The sequence below is a fragment of the Sturnus vulgaris genome, chromosome 1 (genome assembly GCF_052056855.1).
Source record: "Sturnus vulgaris isolate bStuVul1 chromosome 1, bStuVul1.hap1, whole genome shotgun sequence".
NCBI classification, from domain to species: Eukaryota; Metazoa; Chordata; class Aves; order Passeriformes; family Sturnidae; genus Sturnus; species Sturnus vulgaris.
In genome coordinates, this window is record NC_142243.1 from 95919655 (window position 1) to 95941947 (window position 22293).

At 39.5% G+C, this 22293-nt stretch overlaps 1 protein-coding gene across 1 annotated transcript in view; it reads left to right on the forward strand.

Moving 5' to 3' along the window:
- TMEFF1 (transmembrane protein with EGF like and two follistatin like domains 1) overlaps positions 1-22293 on the forward strand; it is a 111817-nt gene that overhangs the window by 56393 nt on the left and 33131 nt on the right. Inside the window, exons 2-4 of the mRNA XM_014875138.2 lie at positions 9355-9464; positions 13480-13609; positions 19678-19704. Of these exons, the coding sequence (XP_014730624.2) occupies positions 9355-9464; positions 13480-13609; positions 19678-19704 (267 nt within the window). The remainder of the gene's footprint in view (positions 1-9354; positions 9465-13479; positions 13610-19677; positions 19705-22293) is intronic.

Sequence of the window (22293 nt, forward strand, 5' to 3'; positions counted from 1 at the left end):
AAGGTGGAGCCATCCATCCCTCACCTGTATGCAAATACTGTAATTCTGGAGACCCAACAGAACATGACACCTCTATTCTGACTCTTAATCTGGCAAGCTGCTCCCTGGGCTCTATGCCTTTGAGTTTTGTGTAAGGAATGGGATCAGAATTTGACCAATATTATTTTCCAGTTTGGAAATCAACTTGAGTTACATATGCCACCTGCAGATCAAATAAGAAATTCCCTACAATGTTTATGGAAGATTATTGATTGTTTTAGAGCTCATTTTTACCACTATTTTACTTGGTTTCAGGTGCTTCAGGAGTATAAATGAGGGCTCTGGTGTTTCAGTGTCTGAACAGCTTGCCACTCCTCTACAGGCTTAGGGAAGTAACAGTCAGATTTACTTCATGAACAGAACTGAAGAATTCGCCTTGGTTTGTAATTGGCACGGAATGATTTCTTGAGGACAAGGATTCATTAACCAAAGCTGTGGCTTCCATGAGAGCACTGTGCTTGCTGGATGTGTTCTTATAAGGGCAATGATGCTGGAAAGCCAGAGAAGCTCCCCGACTTGGGGGCAGGGGAGAGGACAGACAGAAGACCCTTAGCAAATTGCTTGCAAATGTTTTGGGTATCTGACCATCTACTCTGCAAACTGAGAGCCAGAGCAAGAAAGCAAGGGAACATTAAGAGAACAAGGACAAATAACATTTTCCCACTGACTGTAATTGCACATGCTGCACAACTGTCAAGACTTAATAGTATAATTTACCCAAATGAAAAATTTCCTAGGAGCCCCATTAGTTGTCAACGGCTGGTGAAGTGTAAGAGCACTATTTTTAAAGTTAACCTACCAGAATAAATCCATTTGTATAGGCATTAGCATTCAGCAGCACGAGTTTTCCAGTATCCTGAAAATCCATGTGTTTACGAGATTCAAGTCTAAATTTCTGAGTCTCAGTATGGCAAGGACCATGAGAGTGCCATGAGTGGAAAAGAGTCAATAAGAGCCACTTGGTTGCATGTGTTTCTGAAAAGAACCACATCACATGTTCTTGTTCATGAGCCTTGTCCCAATGTCATGGTTTTAATCCCAGCTGGAGATTAAGCACCATGCAGCCACTTCTTAATCCCCTCTCATTTTCCACCAAGCCCCAGTGGAGTGTGGAGGAGAATCAAAGTAAAACTTATATGTTGAGATAAGAACAGTTTAATAATTGAAATTAAAGTAAAATACAGTAATAATGGTAAATAATAATGATACTAAAAAGGGAAAAAAACAAGTGATGCACAATGCAATTGCTCACCACTCAATGACTGATGCCAGACCTCCCTTCCTGAACCCAGATCAGCCACACTTCCAGGTAACTCCCCCCATGTTATATACTGGACATGATGTTCTATGGTGTGGAATATTCCTTTGGTCAGTTCGGGTCACCTGTCCCAGCTGTGCTCCCTCACAGTTTCTTTTGTGCACCTTCTCACTGGCAGGGCATGAGACAAGGAAAAAAAAATGTCCTCGACTTGGGATAAACATGACAAAAACCTAAAACATCAGTGTATTATAGAAACCATTCTCATTCTGAATCCAAAATATCACTGTAACAGCTAATGAGAAAAAATTTAACTGTACCCTAGCTGAAATCAGGACATGTCCTGAATTCCTTCAACTGGCAGTCGAGACACTAGACATTAAACCCCCTTTCTCCAAGCAGCCACTAATTTTTCGTTAGCATATAGGAAGCTCAGTGTCTCAGGCTTCTCCTGCTGTCAGATTTGGCTGAAATTGCCCAGTGAGTGCAAAAATTATAGGAACAAACCAACCTGTCTGGAAAGTTGCAGCTCCTGCACAGCCTTGGTTTCCTTAGCGACTGAAGATTGATCATATATGTTTTAATCAATCTTGCTGTAAATATGCTATATGAGCTTGTTCCTTTTTGAATACTTTATTGTAATTTTATGTAAAAATATGCAATAACATGCTTATTTTTTATAATGGCCTTGCATAATAATAGTCAATAATTTTTTGTTGTAAGACATATTCTGCTTTGTAAGCAAGTTTTGAAGTCAGTGTCCTGGATATCTGCTGACAGAGAAGCACACCAGACCCAAGTTCTGAAGGCCAGATTGCTACACTGCCTGACCTTGATACAAAAGTGTTTATGAGAGAGAAAATAATTCCAGGCACCCACCACATCTATCCCTGTCTCCAACCAACTGCACAGCTTGTCGATTGTACCATTTGATTACATATTCACCTGCAGATTATATAGAATTTCAGAAATACTGTCAAAGCTTTTAATATAAGAAAGAAGTGCCTTAACTTTCAGTGTAAGTGCTTTTTTTTTTTCCTTGATGGAAACAGAAATGTACCACCGGCTGCACCCAATATTTTGATGGAGCTGTCACACAAACATTCGTCGCTATGGCACTTCTCCTTACTTTTTTCACACTGAATAGAGTTAGTCTCAGGCACATTAGCAATGTGAATATTGCAGTGTGGGAGACTCTCAGGTTCAAAGCCAGTCTTGTTACCTTGCTGTGTGAGTGCTAGTTGTTAAAAATTGTTCTGGTTTCCTATTGTGTATAAGAATACTAATTGCTTCAGCAGCATGTATGCATTCAGTTTTCCTCTGTTCAAAAAGGAGACTATGGCGATTTGAAATGTAAAAGTATAATCATCCTAGATAAATTGGACTGCACTTAAGCAATCAAAAGCTAACGCAGTCTTGTAAAAGTAGTTTTAGGGAAATATTTCAAGCTTTATTCACTCAGATAGCATTTTCAAGAGCCAAAGCACGGCTTTATTTTTTCTTTCTGCACAATTGAGCATTAAATATGGCACTGAGACACAGCAAAACAGGTTTTGCTATCCTCTAATACTGCCTAAGATTGTTTTCAAAACAGCACATTTGCCATCAGCCACACAAGGCGTACATCAATTGACCAATTAAAAAAAATGTGGGAGCAATTGCATGCTGTTAGATTACAGTCGTCTATGTTTTTTTAGGGTAAATTAACTTTAATAATTTTGCTTCTTTTTAATTTTTTTTCATATAACCTCTTGGCTGTCCCAATGAATTATTTTCTTTTAATTCAAGTCTGAAAGAAAATTATACCATATCATATCACGAAAAAGACATTTAAATGACTTTTAACTGGTTTAATTATTTAAAGCTTACATTTGTTTTCTATTTCTTTGTGTTACATTTTCATTTTCTCTTTTTGTTCTCGGATTGCCCTTATTTAAAAAATCCTTTTTGTTGTTCTTCACTTTCCACTCTCCACATTCTTAATTTCTTTTAATTTTGTTTTGCTAAACTGCCACCTGAAATCAGTGTCAACAGTCATCTCCAAAGCAGATATGCATGTCTGAAGGGCATCCTTCTTCTCCCTGAATTATTTCCCAGTAGTTTGTCTTATTGTCTGTTTTTTTAATGAAAAACATAATTTTTCCTTTGAACAAGAGAGTATGACCTATTCTGTCTTGCTTTGCCTTATTTGACACAAGCAAGTACTATTTATTTGGACAACTAATTGCTAATTTTGTCTTAGGGACTTGTCTGCTCTCTTTTTCTTCACCCATAACCTGTAACAATTTCTAAGAAGAAAATCAGCAAACATAAAAGCTACAGTGCAAATTATTGTGATTTGCATAATCCACAACTGCTGAAACATGAGGATAATAAAATGTTCTGGAAAACATAATGCAGAGATTGTTTATTAGTTACCAAATAAATGGTAATCTCAGGTTTTGTCAGTGATACACACTTGCTTGGGAAGCTCGTGGTTCCAATGTTTAGTAATATTTTGTTCTCTAAATGATGAAGCAAGAAAAGCCACTTTCTCCTTTGATTGCAGTGCTAAAGCCAGCAATGTCCCAAGAAGGCAACAAGGACAGGGAAGGATCAAGGGTCTAGATAGAAAGCCACACAAGAAATGGCTGAGGTCGCCTGGTCTGTTCAGCCTGGGGAAGAGGAACTTAGACCTCCCTGTGGCTGGCAGCTTCCTCACAAGGCGAAGCAGAGGGGCAGGCACTGATCTCTTCTTTCTGGTGAACAGTTACAGGACCTGATGGAAAGGCTTGAAGCTGTGTCAGGGGTGGCTTAGGTATTTTTAAAATATTTTCCCTAATATAACTTTTTTATTTTCCCTAATACATTTTATAGATATTAGGAAGTTCCCACAATTACTCTTTCTGCTCCGAGCCTGGGTGAAACAACTCTGTAAGCATTTGCATGACTTCCTGCAGGAATGGCTGTTCTGGGTGTACTTTGAAAAGCTGTGGGATGGAGCTGAGCTTGTAGATTAAGACATGTAAGAAATGTAAATGTTTATGTATGGATGTGTGCATTTGAGCTAAGAGTCTGAACCAATGTCAGAGTCACTGTCTGTGATGGAAATCTGAAGTGACTGAAGCCACTACCAGATGGGATGCTCGTATGTCTGCAAGGGATGGGTAGGATTTGCAGGAGAATTGCGCAGTTTTGTTCTGAGCTGGCAGCAGGAGGTGAGCAGAGGTATTCCAGGGACATCCAAAATACTTCCTGGATAATCTTTTTTGCAATGCCACTCAAACTCACCTGGCTGAAGTGGGCATGCTGTCCTTGGGAAGCTTGGGATCAGAGGCCTGGCTCTGAGTATCATCTTTGTTGTGCGGCAAAGGTTGTGACCGGCAGGTAAAGGTTTATTCAAGAGTTTGATTTAAGACTCAGGTTATTACTGTACTTGTCATGTGAGCACCTCAGCTTTATAATTCCCTTTATACAGGAAAGATTTTGTTGGGTGCTTTTTTTCCCCCATTAAATTCTCCATTCATTTATGAATAATTTGGCAAAACGGAAAAGAAAGCCAGTGATTTGCCCAAGCCAATCCAGAGTCATAAGATTGTCTCCCAAAACTGGTTATAGGTTTTCTGTTCATCAGATTTTGCCTTCTTTGACTCTGTTTTGTGGTCCTGAGAGCTCATCCAGTCATAACATCACCATCTCTAGTAGACCTCGTGTGCTCTAACGTATTCTTACACAACATAATTTCTCCTGAGCCCTTTTCCAAGCCAGTGTTGACTCAACTCAACCGTTCTTACAACTTTGGGGGTTCTATTAAGCTGTACAGACTTTTTACAAACTGTCTCAGGCCTGTGTGCATGTGTCTATATATGACCTCCATGAGAGGTCGTACATCCTAATTTAAAGCTTGGCTTCACAAAAAACAAACTGTTTGGAGGACAGAAAAGCCTTGTCTTTTCCCTCTAGTGCAAATGGTGGAAATTTCTTTCCTTTTTTTACCAAAACCATAGGCCAGTACCAAAAGGCAACAAGAGGTCCTGACACCTCTATTGTTTGGAATCTCACCCATAGGAAGAGAAAACAGATCGACAGGCAGGCAGAGAGAGTTTTTTCTCAGGCACAGCTGCAATATTCACATGCTCACTTTCATGTGGGAAAGTTATTTTTTGGTTCCTTATATCCATTCGTCATTACTATGTACTATTGCCAACCCCAGGAGAAACATGAGTTATGAAAAAGCAAAGCAAACAGATTTGCCCACCTTAGATTCTACTTTATTCTTGAGGTATCCAGATGGAAACAACATATTTGATGTACTTAAAGCCACAAATTTGATTTCATCTTCAGGTTCAGCATTTTGACATATGTAATTTACCTTATAACGAGAGCCTCAGAGCAATGCATTTCGAGGTCACAGGCAAAAAGCCAATCTACAGCAACTTGTATTGAGCTATACTTCACATTCTCTGAAAGGAGTCAAAATGGAGAAGGCTTTCCTCATTTTTAGTGATGTAACAAATTTTCATAAAGTGAATTCTTTTCAACAGAGAAAAAAAACGTACTCGGAAGACCTTGCTGTGGGTCTTTGCAAGCTGCTTTGTGCCAGTCAGGCCTCACATAACCAGGAAGTGTATTGGCTGAACAGATACTAGCAAATCATTTTTTAATACCTCATTTCAAGTCTTTGGAGATTAATTTTATCATAAATTTGGAAGCCTGATTTAATTGCACTAATTATATTTTCTCTTGGGAATTGATGGATTACTACCTAGCATATTTTCACTGTGCGTAATGAATCGCGCTGAGGCTTTCTCTTATTTATACCTGCTGAAAGTCAAGGAAATAAGTTACAACAAGCATTAAAGAACCACGCAAGAAATTACCCTGAACCATTCTTGCTCCTCTCATGGATCTGTTCTTACAATGATGATTCCATTATTCTGGAAATAATTGCAGAAACTCCATTTTAATTCTCTGTCTGTGGGGAATTCACTGAAAAGAGAGCACATTTCAGACATGCACGACATCTACAGTTCCTCCTCACATCACTCTATTAACAACCATCCACCCATCCACATGTATTCATTTTTTAATGGAATGCTGTGGGTGCAGAAGTAATTATATCCACCACACTTCCTGGTACTTGTGATTCCATCAGATGTAATCATGCACATGTTGGAGGCCTGATTTTGCTGCTGCTGGAATTTGCCACTGAATGGAATAAAGGATTAGGTGACATCCTGTCACAGAATAAAGTTCATCTGTCATGTTCAAGTGCCAATCACCAGGATATCTCGTCTTTTGTACAACTTTGGGAAATCATGCTGTCTCCTGGTCTCTGCACGACCTTTCCTGTTCAGTGTTCATTTAATGCCATAAAGCTTATAATCAGTATTTATCATATATGTGGAAAGAAAAACAGCTTAAAATGAAGTAACCATTAAAAGCACAGTGTGCTTTCTGTCCTCTTAATTCCTCCTGTGGAATCAAAAAAAATCCCCAAAAGTCTTTTTTTCTTAGGATGAGGGATATTCACAAGGGCTAATTCTGCACCCCCATCTTCATATCCTTTCTTATAGCTTTGATCTGAAGTTTTTCCCTTTCTCTCTGGCTTTTGCAGGCAGACCAGTAGCTAAGCTAAGAACAAGTACATCTCGAGTTCAGCCTTGATGCTGAATTGCTATCTGGCCTCTTATTCTGAGCCCACCATATCCTTCCTCTCTGCAAAAAAGTGAGGCGCCTTGCCCACCGCTGTGGTGAAGGGGCTCCTTTCTGTATGCTTGTGTGCCCTCTCCACACTGGGGGAATACCAAAATTGAGGCAAAGTCTGCACTACACTGCTCAGGCAACTGGACATTGTGTAGACTCCCAGAAATTCTAGCAGGAATAGCAGGTGCCGAGGGGTTTCTTCTGCTGGTCGGGAGCATGGGGTAGGATGTTGCAAAGCACTGAGTCCAGCGTGCTCAGCTGAGAGTTGAGCAGGGGGGATCAACATCTCATTATTTTCCTGACCTGATGAACAAAGTGTTTTGAAAGCAGTGCCTGCTCTAATTTGACTGTATGGTTATTCCTTTTTCGAATTTCATTTTCTCAAATGTGGCTTTTAGAATTGCATATTCTCAAGGTATCACCTAAAGGTAGACCCTTTTTTCAGATATGACAATCATTTCCCCTTAATTAATTTTCATAGTTTGTTCACCTTCATGGAGCAGATCTTCATGAAGAGAAAGAAAGGCACATTTCCTTCAAGAGGGAGCTATGAACACATTAAATTGAAAAGCTGCGATGTTCTGTGTCACATTAGCTTGGTCCCTACAACGCAGCAGTCACGCTTGATAAACGGCGACATTAAGGATAACATTAGAGAACACAGGCACGGGGTTGTGATGGCAACCAGGATACCTATCTTGCCCATTGTTACAGACATTGCCCTCCTCATTTATGCCTTTGGGAGTGATGGACATATAGAGGGAAAAGAATCAATATATTTTTCAATTTTTTCTCGTGTTTGACCAAAAAATATGTGGATTATTACTGGACTTTCCATTGAGCTGTAGTCTTGTAACTTCAGTGCCATGAAAAAAATACGTAATTATGCTATGTTAAATATAGAAGCATGTGGCAGAAGTTATAAAATTTATTACAGTAATTATAGTTTATTTATTTATTTATTTATATAAGCTATATATGTGGGTGTATAATGTTATATAAACACATAGGAGCAGTTTTCCAAGGTGTCTATCACTGTCACACCAAAGTGCTGATACTGCTGTGAGGAGGAGGCTGATTGCCTATTTAAGACTCTAAGTGGCAGTGAGGATTATTTTCTTCTGCTTTTGACCTACCTTTCCCCATTTCTGAATGGCTGGTGTTCAGTTCTTTCTTTAAGCCAGTTTTCTGGATAGGGCTTGCTTATTAAAAGGTACAGACATTATTTTAAATCACAGCGCTGTCAGTGAATCTCTTTAGTGGATCATACTTCCTATAGATTCCTGAAGGTTTCTGGCTTGAACTGCAGCACAGACATCTTGGAATGATATCCTCTGATTTCACTTCACACTTAACAGTGTCAGGGGATTTTTCCAGAGCCCTTGGTGCTATTTTCACCTTTTCATGGGAATCAATAATGCCACCACTGTTCTCACACAGCCTGATGAGGTCACATTTAGGTGAACACTGACCACTTCCATTATCCCACTTGTGGTTTCTTTTGCTCTCTTTCCTAGATATAATTCAAATAAAATACTTATTTCAAAATAATGTATTTATTATCTTTTAAAACTAGCCTTGGATTGTGATATCCAAAAAGAGCTTGAAGCTAGTTGTGACCTTTGGCTGGAGCTAGTGCCTATGCAGTTGGTGTGTAAAGCCCCTTGGTTTCCCTCTTGCTGGTTGTGCCTTGCTGCAAGCTTACAGTGACAGGAGCTGCCACTTGTGCTCCATATTTTTATGCAGGAGCTAAGACACAGATCTCTGGTTCATTATTCTGGCTCCTACAGTGCAAGCAAATTATTATAGTTTAAACACAGTTGGGTTTATTTTTAGTCTGAAGGATAACAATCTGGCCATGGCAGAGACTGGAAAACCAGGCAGAGAAATTCTGATGGCTCAGCTTTTCTACTTCCTCAGGACCCTTGTGGAGAGTAAAGCAAAAAGAGGTAGCAGGTGTGAAACACGGGCTATAACCTGTGCAAAGCTCCTGACTCCTACTAGAAACAATTTCTGTGGAGAAGAGTTTTATACTGTGACATCCCCATCAGGGGAAACATGGAAGAGAATGTGGGTATATAAACACATGCTTTCTCTGTATCTGTTTATGTGGTGCATCAGCATTTAGCCACAACCTCTCTGCCAACCGAGCAAAGCTGCCTCTGGGGAGCAGGACCTGCCCCTGGAAGGGAGCCCAAGGGCAGGGCTGAGCCCATGCAGGGCAGCCTGGGGGACTGCTCTGGCATTTTTCCTTTAATTTCTATATGGGAGTAAAGCAGCAGGGGGTGCTCAGAGGGTTTAAGGACAAGGCAGTCCTCAAAATAACTTGTTTTACAATTTCTTTTCTGTCTCGTTTTTCTATCTTTCTGCAGAGTTAAATGTAAGGGAGTCTGACGTAAGAGTGTGTGATGAATCGTCGTGTAAATACGGAGGAGTGTGCAAGGAAGAGGGCGATGGCTTGAAATGTGCGTGTCAGTTCCAGGTAAGGGCTGCTCACCTTTTTGTTTGCCACTTCTAACAAATCTTCCAGGTGTGTTGAAGCATTTGTAGAGTCGCTGCTTCAAAAAGTCCACTCAGCAACAGGCTTGTGGACTCTAACCATAAACCTCTTTTTCAATGGCACTGATTGGATCAAATAATAGCAGGGTCACCAGTGATCATAAAGGTTATGAATTAGAACAATGAATTAGTTCTGCTCAGGGAAAAAAAAAAAAAAGGTCTTCTGAAGTTTTAAAAAGAAGTGAAAAGCAGGATCAATTTTTTGTTGGTTTTTGAGCCTTTAGTTTACATTTTTTATAACTATAATGGCAATTCTTCACCCCTCGTGCAACCAACTTTTTTAGAGAAAAAGCAATATAGCAGTTCTTTAGTTTTCAAAGTTTAGATCCAGGACAAATATATCAAATATTATGTACAAGACTCATGGTAAAACTGGAAGAGCTAGCAGTGTTATCAGCAAACCCTGGAGTGGGCTGTCTTTCAGTGTTTTAAATATAATTGTGTGTTCTGTTTCCAATAAATAACAAATCAAAAGGAACCAGAATAGCAATGCTGTATATATGGTCATACACTGGTTTAGATTTCACTGTTTCAGAGCTGGTTTTTGAGACAGTGCTGTTCACCTGTGCTGGGGACATTGTTCTAACTGCCTTTTAAAGGGAGAAAAAAATATTATGAGAAGAGGCTTTTTCATCTGTCTCAGTCTGTCTGTTACATTCATTTATGCAACATAGGAAAATCAAACTCAGTAATGATTAAAACAAAAAAGGAAAGTAAATACAACCCTAGGAAAACTAAAGGTTTCATTTATTTTCTGTATGTGGTAAATTTTGTATCTTCCTAATAACCAGGTCTTGAAGACAAAAAAAGGAACTAGTCCATGTGACACACTGATACTTATTTTTGAAGAGTGCATTTTTTAAAAAAATCTTGATTTTAAACTACTTACATGTTTACTTATACTTCTTGAAAAATTTATTATATGCTCTTAGGAAAGAAGTCTATGGGTAAGGAGAAGATACTGTGTTTTTCAGACATAGCAGGTTGAAAATGTTCCTGTAACTCTCAAACTTAATTGACCTGCAACTAGCTCTAAAACTCAATTTGCTGCAACTAGCAGCACCAAAATTTCCAGGCAACAAACCCCCAGCCCAAACTCCTATGTTCTTCACATTCAAGACTATCTGTGAGCTAGCTAATTATTTCCTGATATTGCAAGGTTTTGAAAGGAAAATAGACACATTTGTGTATACTGGTTCAGCTGAAGAGGCACTGAAAGGAAGATGTGGGAATATCAGCCTGTTCTACCAAAGTGTGTTTCCTATTCATCATAGAGCTGGATAACTGTGCCACTGGTCTCATCCAGCAAGTAACTTCTTATGTTGCTAAAAAGGCAATTTTTAAAAAATGTACCCTAACAAGAGAGTTGCAAAATTAAATTGATCTGGGATCCGGGTTGTGGTCAGGTGAGATGTTCCTGCTGGAGGGGAAATCACAGAATCCATGAATATGCTGAGTTGAAAGGGACCCACAAGGGTCATTGAGTCCAGTTCCTGACCCTGCACAGGACACCCCAGGAGTCACCCCATGTGCCTGAGAGTGATATCCAGACACTTCTTGAGCTCTGCCAGGCTGGTGCTGTGACCACTGCCCTGGGGAGCCTGTTCCAGTGCCCAAACACCCTCTGGGTGAAGAACCTCTTTCTAATACCCAACCTAAATTCCCCAGATTCCCTTCTTCAGGCCATTCCCTTGGGCCCTGTCACAGGTGACCACAGAGAAGAGATCAGTGCCTGCCCCTCCTCTTCCCCTCACAAGGAAGTTGTTACTGCACTGAGGTCTGCATGACAGAGGGGTGTTTTGAGGAGCAGAGGGGCACAACTACACAAACGTTCTTCAGATTAGGGAAGACAATTATGACAAATTTCAGTGTTTCTTGAAACAGCTATAATGTCATGGCAGCAAGAGCTCTGCAGGCTAAAAGATCTTTTGCTGTATTTTGGTTAAGTTTTACAAAACCTGAATGCAAAAACTGATCAACAACTAGCAAGTATGTTATGAACCACTGGAGGAGGTAAGATGGGATGAGGTGGGGTGAGGAGAGAGAGAGACATCATGGGGCTCTTTTCCAATCTCAATAAGAAAGATTTGACAACAATCAGTTTGATAAAGTAACTGCTTTAGTAAGAGAGAATAGGAAAAGGAGCAAAGTGACAGTGAGCAAATCTTACAACCCATTGAGATGTTGGAAACTCTAACACAGCACTGGATGGAGCTTGGATGGATTTTCCCATGGCACACCGTGCCAAGCAGATTCTGTGCATGAAGAGATGCTCTCCCTTTTGGCCATTTGAGGTATTAGAGGATTTCCTCACAAGAAAACAATCTTACTCCTACAGGGACCTCACAGGAGATCTTTGGACTGTGCTGTACCAAATCACTAAAGGCTTACCAAACTGTAAAAAAGGAATTCCTTTACTTTTCATTTTCTATCCTCAGCACAGAACCTGTAAATTTAAAACATCACAGAGACTTAAGGAGAAATGAGAATTATCTATTGAACAGAGAATTATCTATTGGAAAGTATTGTCCCCCTCAGGAGTTGCCTGTTAATTACTCTCTAGAAATGACTGTTCAGTATAGCATGTGACAGGACTAATAGCTGTGGTTGAGTGTCTGAGAGCTACTCACTATAAGAAAGTATTACAAAACTGTTAGAAATCATTTTCAGAGCTGGCAGCATGATTTATTTCTGTCAGTACCTGCTTAGTTCATTTTCAGTTGGTCATCTATGGCAGGATGACAAAGGATTAGAGGGTAATACCCTTCAAAATTATATTTTAAGATTTCAGTATTTTGACCTTTATGTATGTCAAAGCATGAAGAAACTGTTGTGGGAGAGACTCTCATTTGGAATTTGGAGAAGAAACTCCTGTATTTTTAAGTCATTTTAGCTTAACCAATGTTATTTCTGCATGCAGTCTCTTGGGTTGAACAATAACAGTTTAATAATAAACTTTATGTGGTTAAGAAATTTGGTAGTTACTCTGTATTTCATCATTACTTCTTGGCTTTTGGTTTTGGTTGGGTTCTTTTTACGTTGGGGTGTTGAAGATGCAAAAGGTGTCTGACATTACAGCTATCAATGCACCCCCAAACAGGTCAATATCTCTTTCTCCATGCTGTGAAGCAGGGTTTGGATCTCCAGTTCAGCAGGAAGTCGTGCAGCACTCTAGAATGTTGGGCAGATTGGTGATCCCAGCGTCTTAATGCACATTATGTGTACAAGGGGTTTATAATCCATTTCTGTTAGAATATAGGAAAACAGCAAAATGCAGGTATCTTCTACGAAAGCTATTCTGAATGATAAGTTTTCCTTTCTTCCTTTCTTTCTTTTTATTTGTATCAAATTCTACAAAATTTAAGACTTAAATTTTTCAGTGTAGTAATAGAAAAGCATTATTATAGTTGTTGACCAAGTAAAAGACTCATGACACTCTTGAATTTAATGAGAATGGTGATTGTTTTCCATCTCCTTTGTAAGACTATTCTGACCAAAAAGCTTGTCAAATCTCCCCTTAAGCACTGTTCTCCTTAAATTCTCCTTTGCTCAGTTTCCATCCCCCTGTGCCTAGTCATACTTTCTTGCATTATCTTTAAGAAGTTTTCTCCTTCCTCAGTGTTTATCCTTCAAATACTTCTAGATGCCTGACATATTCCCTCTAGCCAGTACCAAGTCCCACCATAGTTATTTTGTGCTTTTAATCTTTCCTACTGAATTCCTATGTTCAGTCCATGTGGAGTTAGACTATTATTTCAGCAATCCGAGAGGAATACATATAGTGATACTGAAAAACTAATATATTTCAAATTGTTCTTTAGCAAAAAGGGGTATAAGATGCTGTTAATAACACAACTATTTTCCTGGATATTAATATGCAGTTGAGATTAATCACTTGATTTCTCTATAACTGGGTTATTTTATGATTTCTTTTCCAGTGTCACACAAACTATATTCCAGTTTGTGGATCAAATGGAGACACTTACCAAAATGAATGCTTCCTCAGGAGAGCTGCTTGCAAGCACCAGAAAGAGATAACAATGGTATCAAGAGGACCTTGTTATTCTGGTATGTAAAACATCACTTTGTCTCACTAATGAATGATGTTTTATGGTTAGCTCTTTAGTTTTGCCCTTAATTCCAATAATTAAAATTTTTTGTGCTTTTCATGGAATGAAATAATGTGGAAAGCCTAAATCCTCTTTAGGAATGGAACCTTTTTCTAGACAAGAAATCTGATTTATCTTCTGATATGCTAACAGATTAATAAATAAACATTGCAAGTTGAAATATTTTATCTGAGAAAATAGATGCTTCTGTGGTGCTTATAGAGGAGCCTTGATATCCATCAAAAGGCTTTCAACAAATTTGGAGCAGGATCCAAATTAGCCATTTCTTAAGGACTTTTATTTTTTGGACATACAGAATTAGTGTGGCATCCAGCAAGTGACGATGATCATCCTGACTGCCACTCTGACACTATCCAAGAAATCATCTTTGACTTTGGGTCATTACATTGAAGATATGCATAACTTACAAAATCATTCCACCTGACATTTCTAATGAACTTGTCTTTTTTGTCTTTCCACACATTTAAAGCATAGATTGTCCATATTTCAAGTACATGGAACAGGTTTTCACTGCCTTGAATATTGCAACATGCTCTTAGACACAGAAACTTTAGCCTCCAGAGGTGTTCTGAACTTCTGGGTAGATTCAAAGCTGGTGAGACCAAACACATGGCTGGCTTTCTCAGAGTAAAATTAAATGACTCAGTAGTGTCAACAACTGTAATTTTTGGTATATAAATAACACATACAAAATATTAATTTGGGGAACATCCCTCATCTTTGGATACAGAATGGTTGTTTTGATTGATCTAAACAAGGTTATATCTGTATGGTAGCCAAAAGCGTGACCATGGGTTAGATGCACACTCCTTACTAACTTCATGTTGGTCAATTGCAATGACAATTTAGAGTAATCGGACCTGGAGCTCACTGATAGCTGCAGAATCTTATCTGGAAATTAGGGTAAATGCATGTGCAGGGTACCTAGTCCAAGTCCTCACTGCTGCCAGTCCCAGGTACCTCATTTAAATGCATTGTGATTCACACCAGCTGCTCTAAGGCCTTTGACTACAGCAGCACAGACCTATCCTGAGGTCTGGCTCATGTTTACTAAGGTCCAAAATAATCCGTGTTGTTGGTCCTAATGCTGAAGGAAGACCATGTTTTGTGTCCAGCTCAGAAGCATAAGTCCAGCATCCCTCAGGCAGATGACTACATCTACTGTCTTTGCCAATCTCCCACCTGTAAATTTTCTCCAAACATTGTAGATATAGAAAAAAAAATACAATCTAGTTTTGGAGGACTCACATATTACTACAACACACCCAAGAAATACGAATTTGAACTGAGGATGTATAAGTAAATAATATTTTCAAATTTCGTGCCCAAATAATTTTAAGAAATGGACACACAGCATGAAAGTTTCTTTCTATCACTACAAAAAAATTTCTAGGATAATGTTTTAGGAACAACAACAAGTGATTGTTTATAGATGCATTCCATTCCACTAATAAAAAGAAATTCCAAAATTAAAAAGCGATTCTTCTCAGGTTGCTAGAAGCTAATTACTATATTATTCAGCTAGTACAGGAATTTTTTCTCAACCTTCCTCCCCTTTTCTTTCAGTCCTACACAAAACCCAGGAAATGCAGCATAATTTTTAGCACTTAGTGTAACAGATCAAGAAACGGGCTGAAACACAACACTCCAGAAAGCACTGAAAACACATTTGTGAAACAGAAGTTCTGATTCAGGCTGCATACTGCACTTACACTGCTGCAACTTCAAGTGCCTGGGCAGAGCTCCACTAGAATGGTACCTGCTGCTCCCTGAGTGTCTGATGTGCTTTGGGTGGAGTGATATATTGGATGATAAAAGCCATCATCTGGAACCTCTCCATGCCCTGCCAAGACATATTTGTGCTCTTGATCTGTTACACGTATAATGGAGAATCAGATTCTCAAATTAAAAGATGCTTTGTAGACTCCCATTAATTTTCACTGGTTGCCTTTCAATTTGCCATTAAAATGCTTTTTTCTAGGGCATCATTGAGAGACAAGTACAGATTCACTGGTTTCCTATCAGAGTTTTTCAAAGCAAAGTTTCATTCTGGTGGGATGCACCCGAGACAATAGGATTAAATTCCTCCTTTGTGTTGGAACAACTGTTTAATATTTAAAGTATATCTGACTTTGAATCTCATACAAGAATAAAATACTTCCCATTTGCTAAGAATTGATACCTTCTGTACCTACGGCACTAGAACAGGCTGCACTGAGTGGTTTAGTCACTAAATCATTATTCTGTTTCTTGGTGGGTAATATTTTGATTAAAATTTTACAGACACAGGTGATTTGCAGCATATTTATTTATTTCCTTTGTCAGAAGGCTGTCAGAGTTTCAAGATTCTAAAATAAGCAATGTTTAAAAAAGAAGTCAATTATAGGTGCTTTAGAAATAAACAAAAAGCGAAATTTGACGTTAAAAATGGTTGTTTACAGAAATGAAAGAGAATGTATGGCTGAAATTTTGGGTCTGCATATACAGGTTTTAATATTTTGACTGCTGCCAGATTTATATTATATGCACATGAAAATGTAACCACAGAGTGATGTAGTACTTGATTATACTTGCAGTTTCTCAATGTTTCTTATTCATTTGGATGTACATTATATGCATATTTCATATACATTTCACAGTTTCTTATACATTTGGAAGCCACAGTCCACTGCTTCCTATTGGGATTTCTAAGTTAAAGCAAACAAACAAACAAAAAAACTACGATAAAGCTATTTGCAGAACTAGAAAAAAACATAGGAATTATTCTCTTAGGACCAGCTTACAGAAGGGTATGCTTGCTTAAAATTTGTCAGTGGACTATTTGCCCTCCTGTTTGTACTTAGCAGTTTGCCCAAGATGGGGAAGAGATGGGTTCAATTTTCATGCTGCTTTGCCTTAAAAGCCATCCCTCCTGAATGAGAGAGGCTGGAAGCGTTTTTTGTTTTGGGGAGCTTTTTTCTGCCTCTGCACCAAAGCAGACCCACAGTACAGAAATGGCTCCTGTTCAGAAAGAACAAAAAAGGAGATTCTGACTGTAGCTGAGCGCTTACAGCAGTCACGTGCTGTGTCTGATCCGAGTCCTTCTTTGTGTATTTTATCCAGAAACTCCTTATGGATAAAAGCAGCTCGCAGCAGAAGCCTGTATATTTGTGTATTAGCATATTTTTATAGAATCATGGAGTGGTTTCATTTGGAAGGGACTTTAAAGAAAATCCAGTTTCCATCTCACAGCCCTGGGTAGAGATATCTGCCACAGATTGCTCAGAGCTCCATCCAGCCCGGCCTTGAACACCTTGAAGGAAAAGCCACATATTTGGAAAAGGGTGGCTTAAGTAAACATAGAGGTCAATCACTCCTGCTCTAATTACTGACCAGTGGCTGGGGAATGCTGTTTGTGCCCAGCATTTTCACTTCTTTGAGCATCTTTCTTGACAGATCTTGGTGCATGGAGGCAACTTCTGAAAACCCTGAATTCATTAAGGGCCTGAAAAGAGCAGGGCTGCTTGTCCAAGTAAGCTGGAAAAAAATGCTACTCTTTTAACCAGCAGCTGCCTGGGAAAACCTAGCCAAGGCTCAGGAAAAGAAAAAAAAATGCAGGAACACCAGCTTAGTTTAGCATGGTTACCCTGGAGACAGGAGTCCTAGCATAGCTCCCAAGGAAAAGTTGAAAATGATACAGTGTTATAGAGGATGACACTTTTTTTTTTTTTTAATCCTTTTTGAGAACTGAAAGTCCAGACAAATAGAAATGAATCTATCCTGCTGCTGTGACGTCCTGTCAAGTGGACTTCAAGTATATCAATCCAATGATCTATAGGGACGGGTGGTCTGAGCATCAGCTCCAGGATTTACAAGATGTTTTCCATGTGTGGTACCTGCCCTGCCCCACGCACACAGGATTTAGCCAGAGCCCCTCACGCTGGGGCTGAGCAGCATCTCTCACCTCAGGTGAGGTGAGAGCGAGAGCTGGAAATAAAAACATAGAAAAAGACAAGCTTCTTGGACACATTTTGCCCTTTGTCTTTCATATGCATTACATGGCGAACTTGCTCATATTTGTGTTGTCAGCTTCTTCTCCCCCAAAACAGCTTATGACACAATTTCACCACCACAAATAATCCTATATATTTACTCATATAAGTAAATTATGCTCCTTCAAATTTCTTAATGAAGCAATACTACATCATGAGGAATATTTCTCAGCAACTCAACAAAGACATTTTATATGAGATTGCTTGCTTTGTCAGTAAAGTGGGTCACTATCAATGGAAAAGGGAACCTTCTGGTTTTTGCATTAATTTCTGTAAGGTTATAAGCTCAGCGTGTTAGACACCAAATAGTGGTATAGGAGGAAAGAAAGGAAAATTAAGACAAAAGAAAAACAAATTTCTATTCCTGATACTCCATGTGACAGGAGATTATTTTTAATGTGTAAAGTGACCCAGTAACGTGGAATTTCACACTTTCATCCACACACTAGAGGGAATTATTCTTAGAAATTCCTTTAAGAAAAGCAGAGGAGGGAACTGAGCAAACATAGAGTTTGTTTTTTCCTCTGATATGAACAACGACCTCATGTGTGAAAGTAAGATTCCCACTCCTCTCTCTGTCTGGCCTCCTTCTTCTCTCAGTTTTTAGCAAATAAATTCAGCTGCCTTCTCCATCACCAGCAGGCATGAAAGGAGACATGTGGGATGAGCAGAATGCATGCTCTGCTCCACTCCTCTCCTCAGCTTCCAGAAAAGCTAATCTAATGGGAATGGGAAACAATTCACTGACAGTAGTTGCCATTCCATTCTCTCCTCTCCTCTCCTCTCCTCTCCTCTCCTCTCCTCTCCTCTCCTCTCCTCTCCTCTCCTCTCCTCTCCTCTCCTCTCCTCTCCTCTCCTCTCCTCTCCTCTCCTCTCCTCTCCTCTCCTCTCCTCTCCTCTCCTCTCCTCTCCTCTCCTCTCCTCTCCTCTCCTCTCCTCTCCTCTCCTCTCCTCTCCTCTCCTCTCCTCTCCTCTCCTCTCCTCTCCTCTCCTCTCCTCTCCTCTCCTCTCCTCTCCTCTCCTCTCCTCTCCTCTCCTCTCCTCTCCTCTCCTCTCCTCTCCTCTCCTCTCCTCTCCTCTCCTCTCCTCTCCTCTCCTCGCCTCGCCTCTCCTCTCCTCGCCTCTCCTCGCCTCGCCTCTCCTCGCCTCCTACTTTGAGCAAGAAAGACAGGAAGTTTTGTGACTTAGTTCATTGTTTAATGGCTTGTTTTTACTGCTGTGCTAGCTGAAGCCTGTGCAGAGTGCTGCTCAGCAGGATGCACATGCAAAATCCCTAAACAGATCCATAGTGCTCTGAAATAGAGTCAGTTGCCCAGGGGTAGTGAAGAAGCTCAGGTCCTGCTGACACTTGAACTGCCAATGCAAATGGGATGCAGTTGTAAGCTGTCACTCATCAGATGCTAATCCAGTCAGTCAAATGTCAATGAAATAACGATGCCATTAGAGCATCTTTATACGGAGTGATTGACTCAACTGAGAGAAAAGCTATTTTGTCATTAGATGACTTAAATCAACTTTACTTGGAGGACTAGTTGTCTTCTGGAGGTATTCTGCAGTCAGGTGATTTATATGTTGAAGTACTCCTTGAAGTACCACTTCCAGGGCCAGAGGGTAAGGAAAAATAAACATTCAAAAAATCAGATTTTGTACTCTTCATCTCTTTTGAGTTTAACAAATTTAATGTCTAACAGTTGAAAAGAGGCTAAGAAAGATATTTGGTTTCAGTATTGAATAATGCTGTTCCTTGAGTAACATCTTGACAGGGAAGAGAGAGACTAGGGCACAGTGAGTATGGACAAACCATATTAAATGATGCCAGACCTTATGTGAGATGTTTGTTTTTACAGCTGGCTCATGAAATGTAACATCTGTGTAATGTTTTACAGTGACAAGTTCCTGATCAAACAGCTGCACTTGGAGCAATATTTTCATTTGCTTTCTTTTTTTTTTTTCTCCCCCTCTGTTTCTTTTTCAGATAATGGCTCTGGGTCAGGAGAAGGAGGTGAGTAACAAACTCAACTTACCTTTGGTTTTGGTCTTTCTTTTAAACTAATGTATGCCAGTGTTATACACATACATATACACACACATAGCTACTATATAAAACATGAATTGAGGGAAAATTATGGCACTTAAAATAAGCTTTAATGTTGCAGTGTTATTGCACCATTTCAGAACAGGACTGATTGAGGAATAAGTTGTAGTGTGCATTTCACCAATATCGTTTTTTCAGATTTGACTTATATAATTTTTCATTTGTTACTAGCAGTGTAGTGCAATATTTAGATCCCTATTTCACCTGTATTTCTCTCCAGAAAATGACCATTCACAATAAATTTCTTACCATTTTTTAACTTGCATATATTTCCTTAGTGTCTAAAAAATCTAGTTGTTACCTTATGCTTGGTCAAGGTTACTGTCTAAAATATAGAACAATTGCATTATGATATCTATTTAAAGTATTTTGCTAAAGTGTTTTTTTTTCAAAGCTGTATATTCAAAGAGGAGATGTAGCACAGCTGGTGGTAGTAGAACTGTTCCCATCTTTCAATACATCTTAATCTTTTTCCAAGGATTAAAAAAAAAAAAATCTTAATTCTATCTCTGATACTATTAACAAGAATACATATAGAATGAAAAATACGAGACAGAGATGTATACAGATACAGAAAAACTGTTTTGCTTTTAGGCTTTGGTAGTATTAAGAAGGTATTGCATTTCATACTGATGAGACTGAGTTTTGGAGTATTGTAAATCTTGTATAGATACATGAAAATGTGTTTTTGTGGAAAACCATCTATGGCTTCACTGTGTAGCTAAGTGTAACAGTTAACTTTTCAAAAACCAGGAGCTAGCTCACTCTTTTTTCCTGTATGGAGGTGATGGGGGGCATCTCCCTCTCCTTTAATAAGCTGCTATCAGTAAATTCTTGGGCTGCTGCTAGCACAGGGCCATTCTCACCTTTGTTTCCTTTTGGGGCAGCGTCTGAAGGAACAATTTTCTGCCCACTTACTCTTCTTACTTCCGCAGGTGTTTTTTCTGATGCTTCACACTCTTTCCCCAGCTGTTTGCTTCTCCTTCCCCCTTTGTTAGCCAGCCTGTTATTCCACTGTGACTATTCCCTGCAAGCTAACCTTTCTGGCCTTGGTACTGCTATGCAGCTCTTGTAGGAGACAGATGACAGTAATGTTCCACTTTTATTTTTAGAACAATTTTAGAAAAGTTTGAATGCTGTCAAGATTAGTTGGGTTTGGTTTCTTTCAGTATTTTCTAACTGCATACAAAAATCCTGGTTAAAGTCCCTCGTAAATGTTACTGCGTTGATCTGGAAGAGATTGGCAGCCAATTGATAGGTGTCAGGAATCTTTGGGTAACTTTATGAGCAGTTTGGAAAAACATAGGCCAGAACATGCTGTGCTTTGTTGGCTGCTCACTGAAGAGGTGAAAGGTGCATGTTCAAATATTCTTTGATTTGGGGCAGGAAGCTGAACCCAAATCCACCTGTGGGTGCAAGAGAGAGCCACATGGGTTTCTCTTTGTCGTTGCTGTTCTGTTTGTTCTCACTGGAAATGTTCATTGAGCCTGGGACAGAGTTGGGGAGGAAGGATTCGTGCTGTGGAAAAGCTTTGTTAGCTGGGGCTCAGCATGCCAGTGCATTTGAATTATTTATGCAAAATAGAATGCCACTGGCTTAGGAGGTTTGGTGGTCCCTAGATACCTTGCAGAAGTAGTTGGTTCATTGTCTTGGGAGGTGGAATACGGAGATTAAGTTCACTTCAGGCAGAAAGAATTGAATCTGGTTCCCTTGGCCCCAGGTGAGTTTCTGCACTGCCTGGGTATTGAATTAAGAAGGAACAATGTACCCACTCTGTCCTCCAGCAGTTTTATGACATTAGGCTTCATTTATTGGAGCTTCTTCTGAGTGCCTTTGGGCCAACTGAAATGTTCCTTCTGTTCAGTGTGAAAACAGTTGGTTTAGTTCTTAATTTTAGATTAAGGAAAAGGAAATTTAAACGAGACATTAAAAATCCTGTTTGGCTCTTCTTCCTTTTTTTAATACATATAGGCTATCTATGGGGCAGTTGGTTAGTCTTCAGCATGTTGAGTCGTTTTCTGTGTCTGAAAGCAATCCTTCAAAGAATGGAATCCACTGCTGCTTTGGTTATTGAACTCTGCTCTGGCTGAAAATTCAAGGATATTTTTGTAACTGGAATTCGGTTTTTTTTCATTATTAAAGTAGCTGTAAAAGTGTTACATGAAAACATTAAAACCTGAAAAGTCTTGCTAGAAGTTAAAGGAATTTAGAAGCAAATCCAGACTTCTAGAAGAGTGTTGAACCTGTTGAAGATGGAGATGCACTGTTTGGAATCCAAACAAGAAGAAAGGATAGGAACCCAGGCAGAGGGTGAGCTGCAGAGTAGACGTGCTCCATGGTGCCCTCCTCACTTCTGCCTCTCTGGTTATTCCAGCTATGGGACTGTCTGCTGCAGAACTGGCCCAGCCTTCCCCATTTTCTTTTGGAGGAAGTCAGGATATACTGAGATAAAATAATCATCCATGCATAAGGGTACTCAAATGGGACCCTAATTCC